At 41.4% G+C, this 26,983-nt stretch overlaps 1 protein-coding gene across 13 annotated transcripts in view; it reads right to left on the bottom strand.

Annotated features, from left to right (window-relative positions):
* KALRN (kalirin RhoGEF kinase) overlaps window positions 1-26,983 on the bottom strand; it is a 494,138-nt gene that overhangs the window by 228,679 nt on the left and 238,476 nt on the right. For all 13 annotated transcript variants that reach the window (XR_004427468.1, XM_033162965.1, XM_033162941.1 and 10 more), the window contains 2 exons: window positions 24,152-24,344; window positions 15,718-16,230 (listed from right to left, as the gene is read on the bottom strand). Coding sequence is in view for 12 of the 13 variants with exons in the window: in XM_033162965.1 (XP_033018856.1) it covers window positions 15,718-16,230; window positions 24,152-24,344 (706 nt within the window). In the remaining variant the exon portion in view is untranslated. The remainder of the gene's footprint in view (window positions 1-15,717; window positions 16,231-24,151; window positions 24,345-26,983) is intronic.

Below are 26,983 nucleotides of genomic sequence, written 5' to 3'. Positions count from 1 at the left end.
TGTATAGAACACAAGCCAATGCTGGGTGGTTTCGGTGGTAAACTGTAGCTCTTTTCTCATACATCAAATCTTTTTTATATAAAAAGGGGGGGTGTAGGCCTGATTCATTCTCAATATAGTCAGCACAAGTATCTTGAGTGATTAAATGGAAGGGGACAGGGAAAGCACTTACCAGTACTCTAAAGTTCTCTTTTCTCATTCCCTTTTGTTTCTCCTCATTAAAAGGTAAGGTGTAATTTGAGTCAAAAATACTGACACATAAAAGCAGAGCCAATAGAAAGAAATCCCCAGAGAATTATGTTCATGTCCAAGCAACAGACTTTTATCTTTGTTTTAGGAAACAACTGAGGTTTATCTTGTTAAGTACCGTAACTGCAGGTTAGATGTGAACATTTTCCAAACCAAGGTAGAGCCATTTAAGAAGGCAAGAGCCATCTGGCAACAAGCCCTAGAAAATAAACAGTAAATCTAGTGCATTATTCACAAGGAACCTAGCTGAGATCAACCCAAAGCTAAGTCATTAACAAACCCAACAGATTGTTGCTGAAGGACCAAGAGAACATTTCTTTCCCCATATTCAGAATAACTCTTATGTGATTGGGTAATAGCTCTACATGGACTAATGCAGAATTATTTGGACACAGTGAATTGCATTTTATATTTTTCTCCCTCTTCTTGTTCCAAACTTACTTACGAAAGGATATTAGCAGCATGTAGCAGGCATATCCAGGAGCCTCTGAACTGATCTTTATTATTTCAAAGGCTTTTTTTTTCCAGCCAAAATTCGCCGGAACTCAGTTGCAGCACCTCTCAGATGGGGACCATTATCATTATAAGAGAACAAGAGAGCCATACATGGTGAGTTCCAGCACCTCTTTTTCTAGAAAAATAGCACTGATTATTTCTAATAGTTTGCTAAAATAACACTGGTCAAATAGTGGTGTGTCCCGTCCCCCCAGTGGCGGAGGAAGGGGGTGGGGCGGGCTGCTCAGGTGACATCTCTGTGGGGGTGACAAGAAGGCACCCTGCGGGAGGCCCACCATATGCAGAGGATCCCTCCACCGCTGCTGCAGCCGCGAGCAGAGGATCCCACCACTGTCCATACGGCGCTTGAGCATGTGCCGCCAGGCGGTTTGCCCTGCCCCTGACACCCCATACTGGGTGCTGGTTAGCCTTCCTTCACCCCTGTTCCCCCCCCCCATGCAAGGAAACATGGATCTATTAACACAATCCTAGGAATGAGTGGGCTTTCTGACATGACTCTCAGAATGCAGTCAGACATTATCTTTACCCTGTGGTGATGGCAACTGCCACAAATAAAAAAGCAAGAGCAAGTGGCGCTTCATGGTGCTTACCATAGAAGGCCTTGCTGTTCTACTAGTTCCAGTGCAAACTATAGCCAGTTAAAAGTGCTTGAAGGGAGTGTGGAGCAGGGCTAGTGAGAGGTGTGGCATGGGGAGGCCAGGTAGAGAAAACTGGAGGGCTTCATTTTCCCCCACAACCTGAGGTTCCCCGCCCCAGCATCACTCAGTGTTAAAGAAGTGGTCCTATTGCATGGATGGGAAAACTTTCATAGGAATTTGTTTGATGAATTAAATGTTACATTAGTGGGCTAATTCCTCCATTGTAACCCTTCTCTAGCACAGAAGGTAATGTTCAGAACAAGGGGCTAACTGGGAACTGTACAATGAACCAAATGGCCGTAGCTAATTTAAGATTTGCGGCCATGTAAAATAGTATATAATGAATGTACTAAATGTCAGCTGACTAGTTCATAACCTCCAACATTCCTCAGATGAAAATAGGGACAAGAGCACAGAAATTTTTGAATTTATGTATTGCATTTAGAGAAGCCTTAGGGAAAAGATATGGGGTATCCTAATGTTTATTTTGGGGTCCAGGGACATAAAAACTTTTGAGTTCAGGGATACATAAACTTCCCTTAAGTGTTTCAAAATTCTGAGCAAATTAGGAATGTGTAAGCAATTGCAGCATCCTGGTGCTGTGGTGAATCCCTAGATGGATCACGTGCACAGACACCCACCCCCCGGCATCCCTTCCCCCAGCTGCACTGGGACTCCTCTTCACCCAACTGCACAAAAGGGGGAGAGTCATCAGATTTCAGAAGGCACCACCAATTTACCTCATGGGAGAGATCAATGCCTTTCCCCTGTCCACATGAGAAACCAAGCAGTAAGGGGCTTTGGAGGGATGTGATTTTGTTCCAGAGAACCCCTCCCCATTTCTCCAAATCCCCTTCCTCTCTAGAAATCTAGCCTGGTTCATTTTAAGTCATAGAAAGAGCCAAGCTTCGGGATCAGAACTCTCTGTATCTCTCTCAAAGCAGGAGCCAAAGAGGAAATGTACACTACACACACAGGTGGCAGCAGCTTAGAGACACTTCAAATTCCCAAATGAAACTGGCAATGAAAGGACTCTGCATTAGGGACAACATGAGAAGCCATGGTGACTTAAAGGTTTTTGTGATGGTCTTGTCATTTTCAGGGCAGTTGGAGACTATGCTAGTTTTGCCTATATACAGCATGAGACATTATAAGCTGGAGTAGTTTAAAAGTTTTCAAAAAAGAAACAAAGGAAGGAACTTTTACTGTAAAATTATATTAAAAAATTCCTTCCAGTAGCACCTTAGAGACCAACTAAGTTTGTTATTGGTATGAGCTTTCGTGTGCAACTGGAAGGGATTTTAAAATTTTGTTTCGACTACGGCAGACCAACACAGCTACCTACCTGAAAAATTATATTTTGCTTTCTCTTTAGAGCTCTTCTTCATGAACAAGCACAAAAAGAGGGTTGTTTAAAAGACAGAAAGACTTTGATATTTTCCCATCATATTCCCCACTTCTACTCTTTCAAAATATCAAAAAGAATGAATAAACGTGCCCGGGTAGACAGTGACTAGAACATTCACTGCCTTCTGAAACATAACCCAATAACTTATGTGTGGATGGAGGTGATCTGGGAGTCAAAGTGCTGTCGTATTTCTGCCAAGTGTGAAAAATACCTGAAGAGCTGCCAATGGTAAATAGGATAAATGTCACAGAATCCACTACAGAGCAATAATTGAGGGCATCCCTGATGTGCCTCCTCCATTAGTCAGATACATTTGTTACTACAGTATACTTGCAGCACTGCATACCTTAATGAGTTCATCAGCAGGTTTGGAAACAAATGGGCAGCTCTCTTGTTTACCTCCATAAATCTTATTGTCTTTGCTTCTAGGGACTTGGCACTTGGTCTGCTGTTTAACTTGGAACTCCTGTCAATAATGTATATTGTAGACAGCTCAGGGTATTCTCTGTATCCTTCTTTAAGCAGATAGCAATAAGCTACTGCTAGAGGGTTTACAGGAGCCAGCAAAGACGTAGCTTTAAATCCCAACTCAGAAATAAAATAAATGTGCAGGGGCCTTCGTCAAATTTCTGGTAATGAACATTTCTATGTATTAACTGAAGAGAAGCCTCAGGCTCTTGTGGATAATTTAGCAAAATATTGTGTGGAGTAAGTCTGCACACAATTTGTTGGATTTTTTCATGAGAGAATAATTCATTGAATTAAATGTAATTTTGTAGCACTTAGCTGTACTGTACAGTATGTGCCTTTGCTTTTCCTTCATAGAACACAAGAGATAATGAGCTAGAGAGATAATCATATTTGATGGACATTTATATGTGAAATAATTTATATATATAAATGTGATTTTTTTCTAAAAACTTTCTTTAAAAATGTTTAGGGTACTCTGACTCAAGAAAATCATCATCAGCCATGATTTTGTTTTCTTTCTTATAGTTCAAATTGGGGGTATGCGTACCCGAGTACCCCCTGAAAAAAGCACAACACACACACACACACACAGAGAGAGAGAGAGAGAGAGAGAGAGAGAGAGAGAGTGTTCAGCAGGCACTTAAGGATCACAGACATCATGGACCACTTTGATTAAGAAATAAGATTAAGCAATAACAATAGAAGTAACTTTTAAAAATGCATTTTAGTGCTTCTTGGACAAAGTTTTGTCTTCACATTATGCATTTTTATATAACAGGTATATAATGTTTTGAAAATCGGGAAATTTGCAAGTAACTGGCATTCCAAAGGTTTATTCCAGTTTACTGAAAAGATGGATGTTGGACGAAGTATTAGACTGTGGCTTCTGGGATCTTGTTGAAATATAGGGAATCCTTGAATGCCCCGAAGAGTAAGTTTCTAATGGTTGATGGGTGAAATATAAGAATGTGGTGGGAATGTATTTTAGAAATACAGAAACAACAGGCCATTCTACATTCTCTGTGCAATAAATGCTTCTCACGTTGATAACACATTGTCCATTTTTCCTCTTTTTTTGGTAGAACATCATATTTATTACTAGACAGACATATTTAAATTGGAATATGCTCTTTTCTGTGTTCCATTCTTAAGGGAAGCAACTTAGGTAGAGGTTTCTCCATGGAGAATTAACTGTAGAATGCCCTCCCTTTGCAGGGGCTGACAGTGCTGTCATTTTGGATCCAGCTGAGGGCATTCCTGTTTATGCAAGAATTTTAGATATTCTGGTGCTGTTTGGGCTTTTACTTTTTTAGTTGCTTTTACCTACCTCTGTCTGCTGGTGATCTTTAAAATTTGCTTTAGAGTGCCCACCTGCTATTATTTTTAATGGCGACCTCCAATACAAGTTTTTCTGTTCTCCGCAGCAGCTGACAGTGTTATTTAAAGTCCAACAGAAGTGTTTAGAACCAATACAAGCAGCCCTCTGACAAGCCAATTCCTCCTCAGAAAGCGTGGGAGGGAGCAGTTGTTAGAAAGAGGAGACAACTGCCCCTCTCCACATGGGGAACTGTGTCTTCAGAGAGAGAACTGTGAAGCCTTCTATCTTTAACTTTCCAGGTGGAGGGTACTTATGTCATACAAGGATTTTGAAGCAAGCAGTCCACCAGGTGTCTTTAGAGATGGTGCTGGTCTTTTTGCATTTTCTCATAGGCTATTGAAAACTGTGGTTCAGTTAATGCTTAGCTTTTCTCACTATTACTCTTATGGTTAAAAAAAAAAGTGAGATTTACTAGGTGCTAAAGATTGTGACTACTTTGGAAACTCTGGAGTTCTCCTTCCTGTTTTTGGACCACTCTAAACTTCTCTTATTTTTTCAGTCAGTTATTTTTTTCCCTTAGCAGTTTTCAAAGGAGCAGCCACTACTGCAGTGATTCTCAATGCTTTAACTTGCCACATCAGGAAAGGTAGGGAAGAGTGCTTAGTGAAGATTTTCCCAGAAGTGACAGGAGAGACACCTGATGCCTGCATGCCACCAACAAATTTTAGGAGTGGTCTTGGAGCCATATATATGCTTGTGTGGGGTTTAGACCTGCCTTGCACACACAATGGATCAACATTCCTGATTCAGTACAACAAGTAGTACTAACAATTATTTCTTTTGTGATCATCAATACAGTAGGCAATAAACAGGAGAGGAATAGTTGAATATCCAATCTATCTATATAAGATACCTAAAGGACACGGCATATGTGCATTTATTAAACTCACACTTGCCAATGTGCTGATAAAGCAGAAGTAGATGTTAAGTAAAGGAGAATGTAGAAGCAGTTCTACACTGCTTGAATGCTGCTGTATTAAGGGGTATATCAAACAAACAAACATAATCAGAATGTATTTCCCTACTCTACTTCTCTGCTACTTTTTCTTTCATACTAACTGGTTTTCCATATCATAGTTATCATTTGAAATGTGGGGCTGTCATTATTTTAAAGAAGGCTTAGCTGAGTTATTGTTTGCCTTTTAACCAAATAATCAATTAATCAATTGCATTTCTTTGTTGCGGGTTGATATTGTACTTTGTAGCAACATCGCCATAAATTACTTGCTGTATCTGCTATCACCTCCTGTAACCTTTCAGCTTTCCTTATGTAGTCCAGTCAACCAACTGGTATAATCAGCACTCAACAATCCTTAGCTGAAAGAACAAGATCCCATTCTTAGAAACACCACATCTGAAACAATTAGAAAAATGGCCTAAAATGCGAGATTTTCACAGATAGGTTATTTCCAGCTGAAGCATAAAAGACTTCAACATACTGTATTCAGCAACTCTCTGTCTACTAGGCTTCTACAATTATATTAACAAAGTGGGAGATTTATTGACCATCCTTTGAAGTTTAAACCGTCAATTTCAATGAGTGGTACACAGGGGCTCAAGCAATGCAACTGAGTGGGTAGTGGGCTATGCAAAAGCAGCCAAATCTAGGGGGGGGGGACATTGTTAGCAGAAGAGGCAAAGATGAATCCATCAAAATTATTTGGCATACTAATAGTGGCTATTAGCCAATTTTAAGTTGCCTCAGCAAAATTCAAGGCAGGGCCTTTAAGTAAAGAACAGGAATTCCTAAAATGATTTTCACAGTATTTTATTACTATACCTATTATCAAAGTCACACCCCTAATTCCTAAGATATTGTCAGTTATTCCTTCTGAATATAATAGAAATTGAAAGACTACAGACAACTCCTCCAACACAGTGGCTAAGTGTCTGAATCACAAAATAACTGGTCTTAGGCAAGCTGCTTTCAGCCTACACATTCCTCCTGCAATATGGGGGTACTCTTACCAGCGCGGTGCAGTGCAGTTCCCCATCTCCGGGTCGGCACAGCGACGGAAATAGCTTTTGCACATGCACAAAACATCATTTATGGCGCACTTTCGGGTCTGCAGAGGCCCGTGCGCACGCGCACAAGTTATTTCCAGTGCCACGCCGACCCGGAAGTGCACCGGGAAAAGTGAGTGCACGCGCGTATGGGTGTGCGCTCCCCCGCCCTCCGGCCACCGCACGATCGGTGCTGGAGGAACCGGCCCGAGACTGGGTAAGTTTGGGGACCCCTGAACTAGGGGCTCCAATTGTGTGCAGCTAGGATTTTTTTATATTTCTCTTCTCAGTGGCAATCAGAGGAAAGACCAATCTGGTAGGACCTGGCTGACTTGCTGGCTATTTTGCACACTTGCACACACAGTTCTTTGCAGGTGGCTGGAAGTTGGGAAGTCATTGTTCACAATGCTAATGATACCCAGAGGAATGAGACTACAATCTGGATAGCTGTTCAGGAAAGCAACAGCATCCAAAGCTTCTACAGTCTGAGAGATCTGGAGGCAATTTGGCACATCTATCTACCAAAGAGCATGTTCAGATTTTACAATCCAGTTACCAGTCTGAGCTCCACATATGCTTTGAAGGAAATCTAGGCTACTAAAGTTATAAGAGCTGTAACTGAGTTGCTGAGGTGGGGGAAGCAAAAAAACACGTCTTTGAGGGGAAAACAGAAAGGGGTGGATTATCAGTTGCTTACAAGAGAGTTCACAGAGTTGTATAATGCATCCCAACTGCCTTTAGGAATGCATTCACGTGGAGACCATAAACATGCAGCCTAGAACCCCCACAGATTCAGTTGCAGCTTCCCAGCAGCAGTTCCCACAACTGTGAAAGTATGTTTTTCAGCTGCTGTCTTCACTGGAATCACTTCTGGGAAGCTGCATCTGCATCCACGAAGGGCCCAGGTCACATATTACATTCTCCATATGAGTGATTCCCTTGGAATAATCAAGGGACAATGCTTTGAGAAGATTTCTACTCTCAATTGTGACACGGTGTTGATAAATCATTGGCTTTTTCTGAACATCTCTGGAACAGCTGTGGACTGTATTACTGACACTCTGCAACCTCTCATGCAATGCACCAATCGTACCCTCCCTCTCAGTGCTGTAAACACTTCTCTTTTCTGCTTACCTGCAGTGAGTACATGCGGGGTCATGTGAGCTGCCACTCCAAAGCTGAAAGACCAGTTATGATCTGCTCATGAACACCAGAAGAATAGTGAGCAGAGTAGGGAACATGTCATCCTTAAGTCAAATGTAGGGCCTAGAACAGGGGCAGGGAACCTGTAGTGACTCCAACTCTCATCAGCTCCAGCTAGCAAGGGATTATGGGAGTTGTGGTCCAGTAATGTCTGGAGACAAAGAGGTTTTCCACCCAACTTAAAACCTAGCTTTTGTGGCGATCGCACAGGGTCCCTGGACTTTCACCATCTATTGATCCCTGTACCACCACTCTATCTCTCGCTGCCACCAACCGGGCCCTACCTGGTACAATACTGAGTCCAATCAGGGTTAAATTGAAACATAAAACTTCTGTTTATTTATTGTAGTTTAACAAGCGTGTGGTTTCATAAATGTTCTCATGAGGTGCCTATCCAGACCTGTAACTTCCTCTCCCTGATCTCACTCTCTAAACCACCTTTCTGCTTTACTTATATTCCTTGCTCCTAACTGTTCCTGACTCAGCTTATTCTGCTACACTAACTCGTCCTGTCTATCAACTCTTTCCCAACTCACTCCCACTCCAACCAACCACCCAAACCGCCAACGAACTCAAACTCCCAACTAACAACTGAACTCTCATCTCCCTCAACTCCCTCTCTCGCCCCTCCCAGAGCTGGTTTTTATAGTCCCTCTGACTCCACCCCCTCTGGGTTCTGATTGGGTAACCTGTTTAACTATTTCATCTTCCACACTTTTATATGTTACTGTCACAGCTTTCTTCAGAAAATTCAGATTGGTATGCTTTTGCTGCATACACTCTTTAGACAAGCATTTCTCAACTTTGGGTCCTCAGGACTATGACAACCAGCATCACCAGGCAGCATGGCCAATGGTCAGGGGTGTTGGTGGTTGTAGTCCAAGATTGGGAAAGGCTGCCTTACACTGCCTTTGAATCCATATGGTATTCTATAGAAGAAGTAGAATCCTGGTGTATGTCATTTGTGTGAAAGAATCTCACAAGAATCACAACAAGAATGTAGAGGCTTGTGGTAATGTTCATGGCAGGAGTGGGCGTAGGGAGGTGAACCTGAGTTCTCCACTCTAGCATTGCATTCTGGATATAAACATTGCTGTGTTTGGCTCCCCAATTGTGGAATGCTCTCTCCAGAGAGACTCGCCTGGCACCATCATTACATGTCTTTAGAAGCCAGGCAAAAAGATTATTCTTTATCCAGGCCTATGACTATTAAATAATCTATGGCCTGTGAAAGTATGTGTGAGAGTACTGTTATTATTGTGATTGTTTTACTATTAGGTTGTCTGTCAGTATGCTTTTTGCTGTGTTTTGTTATGTGTTTATCTTTGATGTTTTGTAATGTGTTTCTAACGTTGTACATCACCCTAAGATCTTTTGATAAAGTGTGCTATATAAATTTTATTAATAGTAGTAGTAGTAGTAGTAGCAGCAGCAGCAGCAGCAGCAGCAGCAGCAGCAGTAGTAAAGCAAAGGGCTCTCAAGCTTCATCACAGCCAGCTTCCTCAAGGAAAGAGGAGAATGGTTCAAGCCTCCTCAGAAGTGACCAGAATAAAACAAAGATGGATGATTTACTAACAGTGTTCACACTTGTAATAGTCTGGAGGAAGGAGGTCAAGGTTTGACCTCCTGCATATTTTTAAGCCCCTAAGGGAAGAACTCTTAGGAAGCAATAAGCTGCACAAGGTTTGCACTCCTCTATATTATATTGCTTTGAAGGGGTGGATTGGCCCTTTGTTAATAAGAGTCTGTAGGGTAGCCTGTTTTACACACTGAGGGATGCTAGGTGGGATGCTAGCTTAGGAACCAGAGGTTATAGCTTTCAGTGTCCAGTTTGCCACATCCACAAGCCTTTCTACTTTAAAAAAGACAAACCTCCTGGTTGGGACAGTCAAGGTTGCTAAAGAGGTTTTTTGTGTGCCCAGTACTGTGTACCTGGATTGGGCCCTCCAACCCACTTGTATATGAGGATACATATTTGTGTTCCCTTTTGCAGGTGGAATGGAGGGACCCAAAAATAAATCAGTGACTGCACACGTAATAACATGTTTGAGAGACAGAATTTGAACAGGTGAAGCATTTCACACAATCTGTATTAGAAAATACTTAACCTGTTGAAATTTTGCCTGCTGCACTATGGAAGGCAGAAGAACCTTGCTTTACCCCAATGTCAAACTTTTATAACATTCCTTCTAGGAGTGCTAGAGACTTCATTTCAAGGGCACCCCCCCAAATCAGCCCCTCTCCCCAGCATTCTGCCTCCTTTTCATATATTTGCAGAAGGATATAGTAAGCCCCTGAGAGAGCTTTGGTTTTGCAATAAGCAAAAGTTGTGATACTAACCTAAGAAAAAAAGATAGGACTGCCTGAGCTCTAAGCTTTTGAAAGAGTGGCAGTTGTGGTTACAGTTGTGGTCTCTTCATCACTGTTATTATAGCACTTATTATAAATACACCTGGATGTGCTGAAAACAAGGCAATGTCTTTAATTGCTGCCAATACTTGTAACAGAGGCTCCAACGAGTGAGACCGATACCACAGTCTTTTACATGCACAGAAGCTTGGCATGGAATATTCAAATTATTTCAAATGGGTGGAAAAATTACCTGAAAAGCTTCAGTTTGAATAAGCACTCTGAAAACAGGAAAATGAGCTGCCAAAAAGTTGAAAGACATAAATTACTGTTATGTATTTTCAACTCTCATCTGCCTCATTATGACATCCCTTATTTCAATATGGTGGGGGGGGGGTTGAGGGAAAGGGCAATTGGGTCTAGAAAATACTCTCTTTTTGTTGTTTCTTACAACTTAGAATTCTGATATTATATATATGAAACACATACATGAACATCCAACCAACACAGATACACAATATACATCCACGTATACCAGTATATCTCCAGGATGTCCATACCAACTGCCCGGGCTTATGCCCCAGAGAGGTTACTTCAGTGTTGCTGACGCAGCAAAAACAACACAATTATGAGTTACCAGTCTCTGCAGTCACAGCAGGTGCTGTGATTCTCCAGTAGTTTGACTTCACCCTGGAGATGCACTCCACTGTCTCTTGAGACAGACTGATGCCAACAATATCAGTATACCCGATGCTGTGTTGGAATTTGAATACAGTTCTCCCTAGAGTGACTTGCAATATTTAAAAGTAGCCAGAACCAATGGTCAAATGAATGAATGAAGAGAAAAACTCCTGTCCTTATATCATTTTTAAAATACTCTTTAGTTTTTACAAGATGACATAACAGAGATGGGAAGAAATATGACTCTATTGATTTATAAGTGCTGCTGAACTCTATTCCTTCCAGAAACTGAGCCAAAATCTATTTCCAGGAAATCCTTTTTCACACACACACACTTGCCATTTGCTCAGGAACACTTACTACTGCTGCACTTAATGGACTGTAATAAAATAAACTGCTTCCTATTAGCAAAGAGGATCTTGTCATCAGCTGTGTAATGCCATTTTATTATAGCTCATGAAGCATCTAAAGGAAACAATACTTGAAATGGTTAAGGCTGGAATACGATAATGCATTTGTCCCTGAATGTCCAAATGCCTTTCTCCAAAGAAACTACAACAAAGTACTGTTTTCTTGTGCACCATGCTCTCCTACAGTAAATACGCATCTCTGTCATCCATTGCTGGATTCCAACAATTCCCTTAATTTGCCACCTTCCCTTTCTGGTGATCCTTTGCTTTCATTGGTATTCTGGCTTAAAAGTGGAAATCTACAATAAATAGAGGCAAAAGATTTGTTGGTAGCAGTTTGGAGGAAGATAGCATCACAAATTGTGAGCTACCGTAGCCGTGGTAAATTAACCCAGAACATGCCCTTCTGAAGGATGCTTCCATAACTGTTAAACGTATGGAAAGAATAAGGAACCAGGAAGAAAGAATCTTTAATAAAGACTGAAAATCTGAAAACTTCTTGTAAACAACTGAAAATATTAGCAGGGTTAATGTAAAATGAGCAGTAGAGAAAACTCAAGGAAATTTCAGAGAAAATAAATAATTAAGGAATTATTGTGAAAATACAGTAGCAGAGATAAAATGGAAGGGAGCACAGATGGCGTGAGGGGAAGTCGACTTGATGTTATTTTGGGTTTTGTCAATTTGTATGTTTTGTTGGAAAATGGAAAATGATAAATAAATTTATATTTTAAAAACCCTAAAAAGGGATGCTTCCATAAACTTACTAAAAAAATTATAGTGACAATTCTTCCCTAGATTCCTGAAGCATTCTCTTCTTTAGCCTCCCAAATAAGGTCTCAGAAGAGGCTGTGAAAGCTTTGGACACATAAATGGGGGGAGAAGATCTTGATGCACCACTCCTTGTTAAAGTACTCTAAGCACTTTGGCTTCCCCTACATGATGAAAGCAGCTTATATTGTCCAGACATTTTTAGCCAACTTAATCTATTCAATTCCATTTCCACTCCTTCCAATTCCATTTTTCCCTCTTCAATGTAAGCAGCCTGCCTACAGGCGTGCTGTGTTTAATTTCCTTGTGTGTCACATACAGCAGGGGTCTGCCTTACCTTTTCCTGGCCAGCCCTGATGGGAAATACTGTATCTTGTGGGTGTCAACTGCTGGTGTTCCCTTTCTTGTTTCATTCTAGGGATTCACTTCAGGATTTCCCTCTCAATTGAGACTGGCTGACAGCCAGCTTCTGCCTCCTCCAAATTGACAGTACCAACAATTAGCATTCTTCTACCTCATGCATTGTGTATTCTCCCCTCACTTTGGAAAATTTCAGGTTTGTTTCAACAGGCACCTGGATCTCCTGGCTTTTATGCGGGAAAATTTAAAGCTAGTCAGCTTCAACTGCTCATGAGCTTTTCTCTCTGGTACCCTAATATCACGGGTCTGCTTGATGCAGTAATATTAACTGAAGTTCCTCCACAAGTACTGGAATTAAAGGTTGAGACCCACTATTGTCACTTCAATAGCCTTCTTCCACATACAAGGATTCTAGCACAATATATTATGAAATGCCAGGCTAGTTCATCAGCTCACATGATTATACTGTAAGGATCATCCTGTAACAATTACAGGCTTATTATTAAGTAATACCGCATTGACCCAAATATAATCTGCACCCGCAAATAAGCCGCACCTTTAGAATTGATGGGGGGAAAGAAAAAAAGACAATACCTGGGCTGCTTCCTGGGGAGGAGCAGCACAGCTTTGCCGGTGGCCTCCACCTGCTTCCCTCCTTCGTTTTGACGGCTCAGGGGAGTCTTGGGAGTGGTGGGCAGGCAGCGCGCCGTTGCCCTGCACTCCCAGGCTGCTTGGAGGGGAGCCACGCTGCTTTGCCGGTGGCCACCTCTCTTCCCCACAATGGCTCAAGGCAGGCTTGGGAGTGGTAGGCAGGCGGCGTTGCCCCACGCTGCTTCCGGGGTGTGTGTGTGTGCCGCTTTGCTGGCAGCATAAGGTCACGAATATAAGCCACACTTTAACTTTTCACTGTCAGAATTTGGGGAAAAGTGCAGCTTATATTCGGGCCAATATGGTACATTATATTATCTTGCCTTTCTTTCACAGAGGTGAGGATCCCCTCCCCTAATTCTTTCCCTCACAACAGCTCTGGGAGTTAACAGCAGAACCCCCAGTTGAACCCCCAGTCAAGGTTCAACAAAAAGGCAGAGGATTGTTGAGACACTATTCTTCATGCCATAAAATTACATTTTATGAAATATTTTGAGTTGTGTTAGTGCATGATTCCTTCCACTTACTGCCATGAATGATTATTTATCCTCCTTATTTATATCTAGCAAATAGATGGGGAAAAGAAGCATCTGAGAAGAAACATGCTTCTTATGGTCTGGATCATACGCTAAGTACCAGCCATGCTAACAGTAGTGGTGAGCTGGTTGTTCACTGCCACATAGGTTTTCTTAGTTCAGATGCATTGGGATAATGATATTGACATGGGATTGCTGTGGAATAACTGAGAAATTCCTCCCACAAGAAAAGAAAAGAAAAACCAGGATGGATGCCAACATTAAGTATTTCCAGAAGGTCTGCAGACAGTATGTAGGCTGATAAATATTTTCTGTCCTTAGTGCGCTTATTCCAGTAGAGTATGAGACATCCACCCTGCCCTTCCTTCCCTTTAACTCCCACTACTACCCAAACTTATTAGCATTTCTTGAATATTTCCAATACCTTCCCTTGTTTTGAGAAACTATGCCGGCTGTGGGTTGCATCACCACAATATCTGATACAGTTAAATGCTATGCTTTTTCTTATGATTAAATAACCCTATTTTACTTTGCTGTCCAACAGAGACACAATCAAGAACTGCAGTTATCTGTCCTTCTCTCGGGTAAGGAATTAATCTGAATAGCAAAGCCTGAGACTATCTTTCCTGCAGATCCTAAAGTGATTTAATCAGGCCATCACTGTGGTGGGGGATGCACACTACGTGAACCACCTCCTATTGCTCGGCAATGAATGCAACACAGTTGACCTAATTGAATCACGGCATTGAGACTTCAACCACAAGAAGATTGCAATTTCTCTCTATGGATTAATTTCATTTGCACCTGTGGAATCCTAGGGGTCCTGGGTTTTTTTCTTCTCTCCATGCTCGAAGGGAAAAAACAAAAACCGACCAAGCTAAACAAACCAAGTTTTTCTATGGAAGTTGGATGATTGCTAGTATGATTGCTACCTCCCACTCCCCTGATTTCTACCAAATGTGTGTGCTGCTCAGCAGATTATGACTTTGCAGACTGTCTGGCTCCACATGCCATTTTTTCTTACTGGTTTCTAGCTGCAAGCCCGAAACAAACCAAAATCCAATTGACTACCACCCCACCACCACCATCTATGCAAGCTTAATAATCTCTAAGAAATAGAAAACTGAAGCCTGGTTTGTGAAATAACAGTTTCCGCCTAACCAATTGGGAAATCTCTTTAGCCAGGGGAGGGGAGCACTTGAGTTTATCCCTTCTTCCTGCTACAATAAATCATACTTTCCAGGAGTGGCAGTAGTGCCATTGCTGTGCTTCAGTGGGCTTTTCTGGAACAATGCACATTCAGATCTGACTTCCTCTCAGAACCACCATCTCCAGTGCTTGATGCTGGCCATTGGATTGAGGAAGAGAAAAAACAGCAGCCACCCATCACCTATTGGAGCTGAGCAACCACTCAACTCGCAGCTCACTGCCACACCATCAGCACCATCTGCTCAGAGCAGAAGGGACGTCTCTGGCAATTGCCTGAGACACCTTTGATATTACACAGGACACTTAACTAATATATTGACCTCCCTGCCCATCATGGCTAAAATACGTTTTTAGATCATTATACTATCCATCACTTCGTGGCTGGGGCTATACTTCTGTGAATAAGCTTCTACCACAGCTAGCCTACTACAGCTAGCATATACACCAGTTCCCTCAGTAGCTCACTTATTGCTTCCTTTCCTAAATCTCTTTTTCTATCTTCTCACAAATAAACTCCTGACTAAAACTCCTGAGTTGGTTGTCCCTTCTCAACACATCAACAGGTTCTGGTAGAAAGCCTGGTGGAAAGCAGCAAAGCTTAACTTGGGGTGGCTTACATCTACTTGTATATATCCAAAGCAGATCAGCTTTCTTCAGAACAGCCAGAGGTGAGTTATTCTTGGCTCTCATGCTGCTTGCTACTTCCAACAATTAGTTCAGTGATTTTGCTTTACAAGTCACATAAAATACATTTGCTAGCAACTTGAGGTTTATATCCCCGATTAATCCCTCATGTTGCTAATTGCAGAAGCATATATATTTGGCTACAATGTTGCCATGTGATTTCACAGTAATACTCAAGAAGAAGAAGAAAACTATCCCTTACCTTTTCTGCATCTTGCTCAAAAAGTCGAAGTTGAAAACACTGGTCCAGTTTCAGTTTCCGGACATGCCACATCTGATGCAAGTGTTGCCGAGTTGAATGCAGCTTGTCCAAAAGGCTGGTGATCTTTGGCACAAGACTTTGGAAATCTGCACTGCCAGGAATGCAGTTCCTACCAGAAAAACCATCACTGCACCGTATGCATTGTAATAACCTCTGACCCTCACGATCTAATTCTTCTACTGGAGCTTTAATTACTTTCTTCTTGAGCTGTGTGTGTTCATCTATCAGTCTTCTTGAGCCCTCCACATCCACTGGAAATTCCTTCCTAGCCAACATTTCCTGAAGGTCCTCTAGCCTGGATAACAAATGGATGGCACTGTTGAAAAACTCTTCCAATGAAACTCTCAACTCTATCCATTCATCATGATTGTAATCCAAGGATCCTTCAAATTCTTCTGTTAGTTGAGAGGGATCCACCAGTTTTGCTAGGCCTTCAACAGAGACCATGCTTGTCTAAGGGCATAAAAATATTAAAAAGTGTTTTCAGTGAAAGAATGAGAAATGTTGCAATACTGGGATCTAAACATTATAATTATCTAGCTATTTGTCATGGGAAGGCAGGCCATAGGAGGGAAAGGACATTGACAGCCAGGGCGGAAAAGAATGCCCCCCACCATCCACAACTCAGAGAAGTCATGGCAGCATTTAGAGAATAACAACTGTAATAACATGACTGTAATTCCATTAATTCCTCACAGACTTCTTGCACAAACATTTTGCAATGCTTCTCGCGACAGTTCTATAAAGCAAGTGCCTCTTACTTTCCATTTTACTGTTACAGATCTTGAGGTATGTTCAGTGTCGTTGCTGAGAATAAAGCATTAAGTACTCATGTGCAAAGTCCAAGAAGATTTCACTTGTGGGTGGTAACATGCAGCTAATGCATCAAACTCTGCACAACATGATACTGGTTTATTCAAAGATGAGCTTGCTGGAATTTTAGTTGAACTGCAGACATTCTTGTGGAAGCATGCATTCAGGACACAAGATGTGATTTGCTGAAGGAAGCCCACTGAGCTGGAATCTGAAGCCAGATTTCTCATATCCAACGTCAATGTTCCAGCCAATGGCACCACATACTGGGTTTTTTATGAGAAGGATACTGAGTTAATGGGTTTTTTAAACTTATACATTTCACGGGGGGGGGGGACCTTTTAAAGAGCACCGGGGACTACATTTACTTCATATTCACTGCACAAACTTTAAGAACTTGTGCTTTCGTTTGATTCTACTTTCAGCAGCAAACCTTTCTTGAATCAGTGGTGCTTTTTAATCTAAAGTGATCAATAGAAAGTTCTTTTTTTGAAGGGTGGGGAATAATGTTTCCATGACATATCCCTTCAAACTAAAGAGTGTATTTTGTATCACTGTAAATGTAACTCTTCCCCATTGCCTTTAGCTATTCTGGCTTGAATGTTCTCCTAAGTGGATATGTGATATCACACTGGATTCTGCTATTTGAATTATACAGCCATTATACAGGTTTCAGGCGTGTGACTGGAAGCAGGTGCTCTACCCTGCCAAAATACACATCTCACTGCTCCTTATTTTCTTTCAGATTATTCCAACTGGCTTTTCCCACAGGCAGATCACACAGGCTTCCATATGGCTGCTATTTTTCAACCCTTTTTAAATATGATTAAGCCAAATTAATGTAAAAATTAAATGCCACTGAGGTATTTACAGAAGAACTTGCCATGGATAAAAAGAACTTGCCATGGATAAAAAGAACTACCTATGAGTCATAATAAAAAAGTTACTTCCTGGTATGTACTTATTATTCCCATTTAACAGATAAGTTCCCCTTCATGGATCACTGCCTTGTCGTGGCGAAGGGGCTTGAATTACTCAGGGAAGCTATGAGCTATGCCGTGCAGGGCCACCCAAGATGGACAGGTCATAGTGGAGAGTTTGGACCAAACGTGATCCACCTGGAGGAGGAACTGGCAACCCACTCCAGTATCCCTGCCAAGAAAACTCCATGGACAAAGACAACAGGCATATAAAAGATATGACGCTGGAAGATGAGCCCCTCAGGTCGGAAGGCGTCCAACATGCTACTGGGGAAGAGCGGAGGACAAGTACAAGTAGATCCAAAGCTGATGAAGCGGCTGGGCCAAAGCCGAAAGGACACTCAGTTGCGGATATGCCTGGAAGCGAAAGGAAAGTCCAATGCTGTAAAGAAAAGTATTGCATAGGAACCTGGAATGTAAGAACCATGAACCTTGGTAAGCTGGATGTGGTCAAAAATGAGATGGCAAGAATAAACATTGACATCCTGGGCATCAGTGAACTAAAATGGACGGGAATGGGCGAATTCAGTTCAGATGACTATCATATCTACTACTGCGGGCAGGAATCCCGTAAAAGAAATGGAGTGGCCCTCATAGTCAACAAAAGAGTGGCGAAAGCTGTACTGGGATGCAATTTCAAAAATGATAGATTGATCTCGATACAAATCCAAGGCAGTCCTTTTAACATCACAGTAATCCAAGTTTATGCACCAACTTCCAGTGCTGAAGAAACTGAAATTGACCAATTCTATGAAGACTTACAACACCTTATAGAAATGACACCAAAGAAGGATGTTCTTCTCATTATAGGGGATTGGAATGCTAAAGTAGGGAGTCAAGAGATAAAAGGAACAACTGGCAAGTTTGGCCTTGGAGTTCAAAATGAAGCAGGGCAAAGGCTAATAGAGTTCTGTCAGGAGAACAAGCTGGTCATCACAAACACTCTTTTCCAACAACACAAGAGACGACTCTACACATGGACATCACCAGATGGGCGACATCGAAATCAGATTGATTATATTCTCTGCAGCCAAAGATGGAGAAGCTCTATACACTCAGCAAAAACAAGACCTGGAGCTGACTGTGGCTCTGATCATCAGCTTCTTATAGCAAAATTCCAGCTTAAACTGAAGAAAGTAGGAAAAACCACTGGGCCAGTAAGATACAATCTAAATCAAATTCCTTATGAATACACAGTTGAAGTGAAAAACAGGTTTAAGGACTTAGATTTGGTGGATAGAGTGCCTGAAGAACTGTGGATGGAGGCTCGTAACATTATACAGGAGGCAGCAACGAAAACCATCCCAATGAAAAAGAAATGCAAGAAAGCAAAGTGGCTGTCCAATGAGGCCTTAAAAATAGCGGGGGAGAGAAGGCAAGCAAAATGCGAGGGAGATAGTGAAAGATACAGGAAATTGAATGCAGATTTCCAAAGAATAGCAAGGAGAGACAAGAGGGCCTTTCTAAACGAGCAATGCAAAGAAATAGAGGAAAATAACAGAATGGGAAAAACCAGAGATCTGTTCAAGAAAATTGGAGATATGAAAGGAACATTTCGTACAAAGATTACCACAATTAAGGACAAAAGTGGAAAGGACCTAACAGAAGCAGAAGACATCAAGAAGAGGTGGCAAGAATACACAGAGGAACTATACCAGAAAGATATAGAGGTCTCATACACCCCAGGTAGTGTGGTTGCTGACCTTGAGCCAGACATCCTGGAGAGTGAAGTCAAATGGGCCTTAGAAAGCCTTGCTAACAACAAGGCCAGTGGAAGTGATGATATTCCAGCTGAACTATTTAAAATCCTAAAAGATGATGCTGTTAAGGTGCTACACTCAATATGCCAACAAGTTTGGAAAACTCAGCAGTGGCCAGAGGATTGGAGAAGATCAGTTTACATCCCAATCCCAAAGAAGGGCAGTGCCAAAGAATGCTCTAACTACCGCACAATTGCACTCATTTCACACGCTAGCAAGGTTATGCTTAAAATTCTACAAGGCAGGCTTAAGCAGTACGTGGACCGAGAACTCCCAGAAGTGCAAGCTGGATTTCGAAGGGGCAGAGGAACCAGAGACCAAATTGCAAACATGCGCTGGATTATGGAGAAAGCTAGAGAGTTCCGGAAAAACATCTACTTCTGCTTCATTGACTACGCAAAAGCATTTGACTGTGTCGACCACAGCAAACTATTGAAAGTTCTTAAAGAAATGGGAGTGCCGGATCACCTCATCTGTCTCCTGAGAAATCTCTATTTGGGACAAGAAGCTACAGTTAGAACAGGATATGGAATAACTGATTGGTTCAAAATTGGGAAAGGAGTACGACAAGGCTGTATATTGTCTCCCTGCTTATTTAACTTATATGCAGAATTCATCATGCGAAAGGCTGGGCTGGATGAATCCCAAACCGGAATTAAGATTGCCGGAAAAAATATCAACAACCTCAGATATGCTGATGATACAACCTTGATGGCAGAAAGTGAGGAGGAATTGAAGAACCTTTTAATGAGGGTGAAAGAGGAAAGCGCAAAATATGGTCTGAAGCTCAACATCAAAAAAACTAAGATCATGGCCACTGGTCCCATCACCTCCTGGCAAATAGAAGGGGAAGAAATGGAGGCAGTGAGAGATTTCACTTTCTTGGGTTCCATGATCACTGCAGATGGTGACAGCAGTCACGAAATTAGAAGACGCCTGCTTCTTGGGAGAAAAGCAATGACAAACCTAGACAGCATCTTAAAAAGCAAAGACATCACCTTGCCAACAAAGGTCCGTATAGTTAAAGCTATGGTTTTCCCAGTAGTAATGTACGGAAGTGAGAGCTGGACCATAAAGAAGGCTGATCGCCGAAGAATTGATGCTTTTGAATTATGGTGCTGGAGGAGACTCTTGAGAGTCCCATGGACTGCAAGAAGATCAAACCTATCCATTCTCAAGGAAATCGGCCCTGAGTGCTCACTAGAAGGACAGATCCTGAAGTTGAGGCTCCAGTACTTTGGCCACCTCATGAGAAGAGAAGACTCCCTGGAAAAGACCCTGATGTTGGGAAAGATGGAGGGCACAAGGAGAAGGGGACGACAAAGGATGAGATGGTTGGACAGTATTCTCGAAGCTACTAACATGAGTTTGGCCAAACTGCGGGAGGCAGTGAATGATAGGCGTGCCTGGCGTGCTCTGGTCCATGGGGTCACGAAGAGTCGGACACGACTGAACGACTGAACAACAACAACAAAAAACAGATAAGTTAGGCCATGAGATAAGAATTTGTTGCAGATGGCCACCCAGTAAGTTTATGGCTAAGGAAGTGTTTGCATTGAAGTGTGCCATGCTTTAAATCTAGCACGATGCCCTGGGAGAAACTGACTATCACTCAATAAACAGTACCACTGTAATTTATGTGGTCTTTGTTGGGTGAGGACACAAATGAATTTGTGGCAGTAAAAATTAACTTGGAATAAAAAAGCAGGAAATCCTGGAATAGATGGTCATTTACATTATTAGTTTTGGAAATGAAGGTAAGGGCCTGGCCATGTATCCTATAACACTGTTTGATGACTTTCCAGGTTCTTTTGCAATGATTCCTGGACAGTGTGCAAACAGATATCCCTACCCAAAATGCTACATTAACTATACCTCACCATTCCTTCTAAACTCACTATACTGTACTTGTTGTTTTTTTTTAAAAAAAAAGCCTCACAATTTAAAAAATATTGTCTTTTGAAATTCCCATTTGTACAGTTTATTTCTCCCTGCTATCCACCAAAGCATACAGAATTGTGACATGTGCTTATTAAGTCTTCAGCCGACAAAAGTTCCAGAACTGGCAACCTGAGGCACACCTGGCAATAACTCAGTCTGAGCACCATCATTCTGATACAACTGGCAATGATGCTACTAAGCTTTCAGCAGCAGGTCCTGGTTATTTTTCCTGGTTTTCAGTGAAATTTCATATCAGTATTGAATTATTGTGCATTGTAATTTGGTTGCAGTTTTACCTGCCTTTTTCTCTTGTTGTTTTATGTACATGTATTTCTTTTTTAATTAGTAGGCATTGAATGACAATTTGCAAAGAAGAACAGAGGCGTTTTTGTTTTTTTTAATCACCTAGCTCTTACTACAGAAGTGAAAGCACTGCAGGGAGGCTACTTATAAAGGCCAGAACAGAATGCACCACTTTGGGAGCCTTACTGTAGGCCTCTGATTCCATTGCAATGAGAACATGGAATATATAAAAGCAAACTGTGCAGTTGGGGCATTTCCAAGAGTTAGACTAGGTGATTCACTTCACATCACTACTTCAGAAAATAATAATTCTATCTCCCAACTCTGATCACAGATATTGCACTTTGCTAGAATTTTCAGGTCTGCACCACTGACCTTTACTGACACCCATTGCCAAATAAGTAGATGATGTATTAGAGCAATTGGAAATTATACAATATATCTGTACAAGCTCATATTGTAGGATGCTTAAACTGATGTATATTATAATTTGATGCTTTTTAAAAGGTTGAAATCATTAAAAGGAGGTAGGCTTTCTTGCCCCAAGAGGAGTCTCCCCTGCACCTACACCAATTCCAGCTTGTAAATATGGTGACTTTCACATGGACAAGAAAAGTTCAAACTTGATTGACAAACTAGTTGATAACTCTTAAGAATAAGATGTGATATCTATAAACTTTAAACATTGCTTCTGTGCAGCATAATACTAATTTTATAGACATTTTTGTAGCAGCAGTCAATGGTGCTCTTAGGGCTGGGCTTTGGGCAGAGGTTTAGGGGCACTACAACCCCTAACCTTAGGTGTGGGCAAAAAACACTTTGGCTCTCCACTCACTCACCAGCTCTGGATTGAGCCTATGCTGAATGCCTGGGCTGCTATCAGTGTCTCAGCAAAACTGTGCCTCTTTGATTTTAAAGTACAAGCAAAGAACAGAAATGCACTTTAAAATCCAAGCCATGTAGCACTAAGGGGCAGTTTTGGGGAGAGACCATGATAAAAAAACAACACACATGCACACCCCCAAAAAACATAAGATGAGCATGACTGTATCAAACAAAAGGCTTATCCAGTCCAGCATTCTGTTCTCACAGTGATCTTCAGGAAGCCCACAACAAGGACCTGGACAACCACCATCCAGACAGATAGCTGGCAAAGAAATGAAAGGAAGTGGGAAGTGAACTACAGTGCATGGCTGAGTAGCATAGTTCCCTTCCCACATTTTCTCAGGTCCACTTTCAACCTGTTGGCTAAGTGAGGAAACAGACACCCTCACACCAGAGTCATGACATATTCATTTTCCACCTTATGAGATCACCAGGGTGTGGGTGGGTGTGACACTTTAACATGCACATAAGATAGTGACCCTGTTCAAACATCATGGTAAACCACTAAGGTATACATTTATTGGCTGTTTGTCCCCTTTCTGCTAGGATGAAGGAGAAACATATCATGCTCAGACCAGAAATCATGGCTTCTTTCACTTCCAACAGATCACCATCTGTAGCCAAGTTTTGTTCTTGGTTTAATGAGCATGGTTTCTTGAGAGTGGAATAAACTATGACACCTAGTTTGGATGGAACCCTGAGCCAGGTTGGTGGCTTATTTTCTCCGCTGATTTAGAAGGAGGCAAACAGCTCAGAAATGTGTGTCTATGGTAAATAATTAGCCATGGTGTACTCCACGACATAGGAACCAGGTTAATGCTCCATTGTATTGTATTTACAATTACAGAGACAGTCAGATACATATTAAGACAGTAGACCTTTCAAAAACGCACCTCAAGCTTTTATGGTCTCTCATCTTGAACAGTAACCCTTTAAAGTTTTAAGGTGATTATTACATTTAGCATAAAATATGTCAATGCAGGTCAAAGATTCCCCACTTGGTTTTAAAATCCACTTCAAAAATATTCTTTCCTGTCACAATCGGCCTTTTTGGCACAAAGATGTGACAGGAGGCCTTTTTGTTTAAAGCACTCTGAAGATGCATTTATTATTCAGATAGGTTCTCTCAGGAGAACTAGAGATGAATAGGAATACATTATCAAACTTCATCAGGAAGGGAGAAGGGATGTACAAAGCAAGGTAACAGCCTATCAGCTGTCATATTTCTCTCTTGTAGATGCAACCAATCAAAATCACAGCCTGCTCATTCAATCTTTTCAGGAGAAAACTAATTTGCAAAAGAACTCCTGAATTAATGACAAGGAGGTTTGTTGGGTCATCTCTTTCGTTGACAGCAAGCTCCTGAATCTGCGTTAGTCAATCAAGTGTCAACCTACAACTTGTGACTGACTGCACCCACAAGGGAAAATACAAAAGTAAATCTTACTATTGTTAGGGTTGTTCAATTGTCAAAAAAGCCAACTAAGGAGCAGATTATTTTGCAGGAGCAGCAACTATTGTAGCATGAACATCCCTCCCCTCTTAACTTGAGGGCAGTATCTTTTTTAAAGTTGACACTGAACACTGACTGTGAATTTTTCAATGAATCAATATAGACTGAATTGATTAGATATGTGTGATCTTTACTCAATTTGAAACTCTTCAGACATTACAGAAGGCTCTCAATCTTACCTCAAAGATAAATTTAGAACTTCCAAAATTTGTCTTCTGCTTCTGCCAGAAGTTATCAGGCTTGATTATCAGGGCAACATGAATTTCTGCAGGGAAGGCCTCCTGAAGAGTCTTCAATAGGGGCTTGATCAGGTCCCACTTAGACCCCCTCATATCAATGATGACAGTAAACCCTCGTTTGCAGACATCTTCACTGTAGGGATAAAACATGGGATAAATAATGTGCCTTCAGAAGCACAGAAATGTGAAGATGCAATCACACACAAGTGTCACGACACTGGGCCTGCTTCTTTTCTGATCCAGGTGTGTCAATCCAGGTGGCCCTCCTACTAAAGGTCTCTACTTAGTCTTATCATATCATTTACTTGAGAATTTTGTTCCTTTCCTCAGTTGTTGCCATTATGTATAATGTTTCTTTAAGTGTGCAATCATTAACTTTCAAAAGAATCTTGTGACATAGTTTATTATAATTCCCAATATATAGCATAGATTAACTGGTTTGTCCAAGATCACACAACAAATCCTTGACTCAGATAGCATTTGATCCTAATATTTCCCCCCCAAAAAGGTCCATAAATATACGTTGAGTCAGGCTTGCCTCTGGCCTTTGGAAGGCCCCAGAGAAGCTGCCCTAGGTAGCCCACCCAGAGCCAACCTAACTCCCTCCCCCCGATATGTCCCTGTAGCTGCCAACCTCCCTCATGTTTGCCCATAAGCAGGCTTACCCATAGCTGCGGTATCCAACTGCAGCAACATTACAGGGTAGAAGCCAGTCACGGGGTGGGGTGGGGTGGGGTGGGGCAGCTGTCAATCTCACATTTACAAGTAGGCTTTCCCAGTGGCTGCACTGTAATGGGCTGTCGCTGTCATCAGATTACTCTGTCCATGAGCACAAGAGGCTAAATGTGAGTGGGGCAAGGCATCAGCCTTAATGCGCATGGGCCCCAGCAGATGCCCTAGTATGGTACATAGAGAGGCGTCACTATCTACCATACTAGGGCATCTGCTGGTGCCCCTGCACATTAGGGCTGATGCCTTGCCCCACTCACATTTAGCCTCTTGTGCTCATGGAGTGAGTAATCTGACGTGTGTGTGTATGTGTATGCTGTTGAACTGATAACTGATTGTTGATAAACTTGATGCTGCAAACCAAAAATAACAATTTTAAAAGCTTCCAGATGCTGCTGACGTTTACTGGGCAGTTGCTTATTAACAGTAATGTCATAGGCACTGGCCAATACCTATGCATTATGCACAGAACCTCAATCCATACTGCATTCAATTAAAATGCTAGCTGGTACAATCCTGTTTATCTGGAGACAGAAATTTGAAATACCCAGTATTTATGTTTAATTATTATTTAAAAGTGATTTACAATTTTAGGAGAATATTGCACTGATTGCATTTTTTGTGTTTTGTTGTAATTTTGTTTGCTTTGATTCATGAAAACTGTGTCAGTTTGCATTTCTTAGTGCAGAAAGTATTGATCTCATGTGTAAAGATCTTTCCTATTCTTTCCTATTCTGATTAATTCTAGAAGCTACTAAAAGCTTCTCTGTGTGAGAGAAGCAGAAGCAGAAGGGTTAATGATTGTTTGGGTTAACCTTCTGGGAAGCTGCTTTGAACTACTGTAGTTCTCTTATCTCTATTCTGCAGAGTCATGCTGACTATAAATATAGGCCAAAAGGAGCCTGGGTCTTACTTTTCTTTCTATCTCTCTTCCTTCTGGTGTGGTGTTTCTGTATATAGGATGCTTTAGTGCTAAGGTTTAGTCTTATTATGAGTTAAGTTTATAAATGCTGCAACTGGATTTTGTATGGACCGAGCCAATCCTGATTGTATTGGATTTGATAACCATTATGCTATATTTGCCTTCATCACAAGTAAAGCTCTGCTGAACAAAGTACTATTGCCTCTGGTCTATTTTTGGGAACTCTGCTGAACTCTGCAACGTGTTTAAGGTTTTCCTCCACATGTATGACACACATATGACAAACTGCCTAGAAAACTTTGGTTATAGGGAGACATATAAAGTATATTATAAAGAAATAAACAAAAATACCGTAAACATTGCTTGGAGAAAAGACTTTTGGACCAGGTCACAGAAAGGCTCATATCACACAAACCTTCCCCCCCACACACACACAAATAAGCATTTTTAAGTATTTTTGTTTTTTATATTTTGTTATGTCAGTAAGTGTGCTCAGTAGACTGAAATAAATCCAATAATAGCTGCTTGGTTCTTGAGGATGTGGAATTAAGCAACTATGGAAAAACTCACATCAAATTTATCCTACAGAATTGGCCAAACCTGATGCTTTCCCAGATAAGAAGGTGAGGGTGGGCTGGACTCAGAAAACAAATATGTTATGCAACCTCCTGTAAAGTAGGCTGTTTAACTGTTATAATTGTCAATACTGTATCTTTGCTGTATGGTCTTCAGTGTATGATTCATTTGTTTATAAATGATATACAGCTTTCTATATTTTTGAATTTTGATGTGATATCCACCAAAAGCATATGAGTACAGTAGTCCCATTGTCATGCACAAGAGTTGTTGAGCTTTCTTTAGTAGGGTAAGACCAAAGTTGTCAAGCTTTTTTTAGGGGGGAATCACCAAACTTGTTGAGCTTTTTTTTTGGGGGGGGGGTGATTGGCCCACAATTAACCGGTAGATGTTGGACATGCCTGCTATGCAGCAAGTAGTGATGTTAGCACAATGACTTCTGGCTGTGCAATGAAATTTTCCCTCCCTCTCCTCTCCTTGTCCCTTGTCCTTCTTGGTTTTCCTTTTCTTTTTCTGTTTATAAAAAAACACTTAGAAATAAAACC

Source organism: Lacerta agilis, chromosome 1 (assembly GCF_009819535.1).
Source record: "Lacerta agilis isolate rLacAgi1 chromosome 1, rLacAgi1.pri, whole genome shotgun sequence".
In the NCBI taxonomy this organism is placed as follows: Eukaryota; Metazoa; Chordata; class Lepidosauria; order Squamata; family Lacertidae; genus Lacerta; species Lacerta agilis.
The sequence above is the reverse complement of the archived record's forward strand: the minus strand, read 5'-3'. Positions and strand labels throughout refer to the sequence as shown.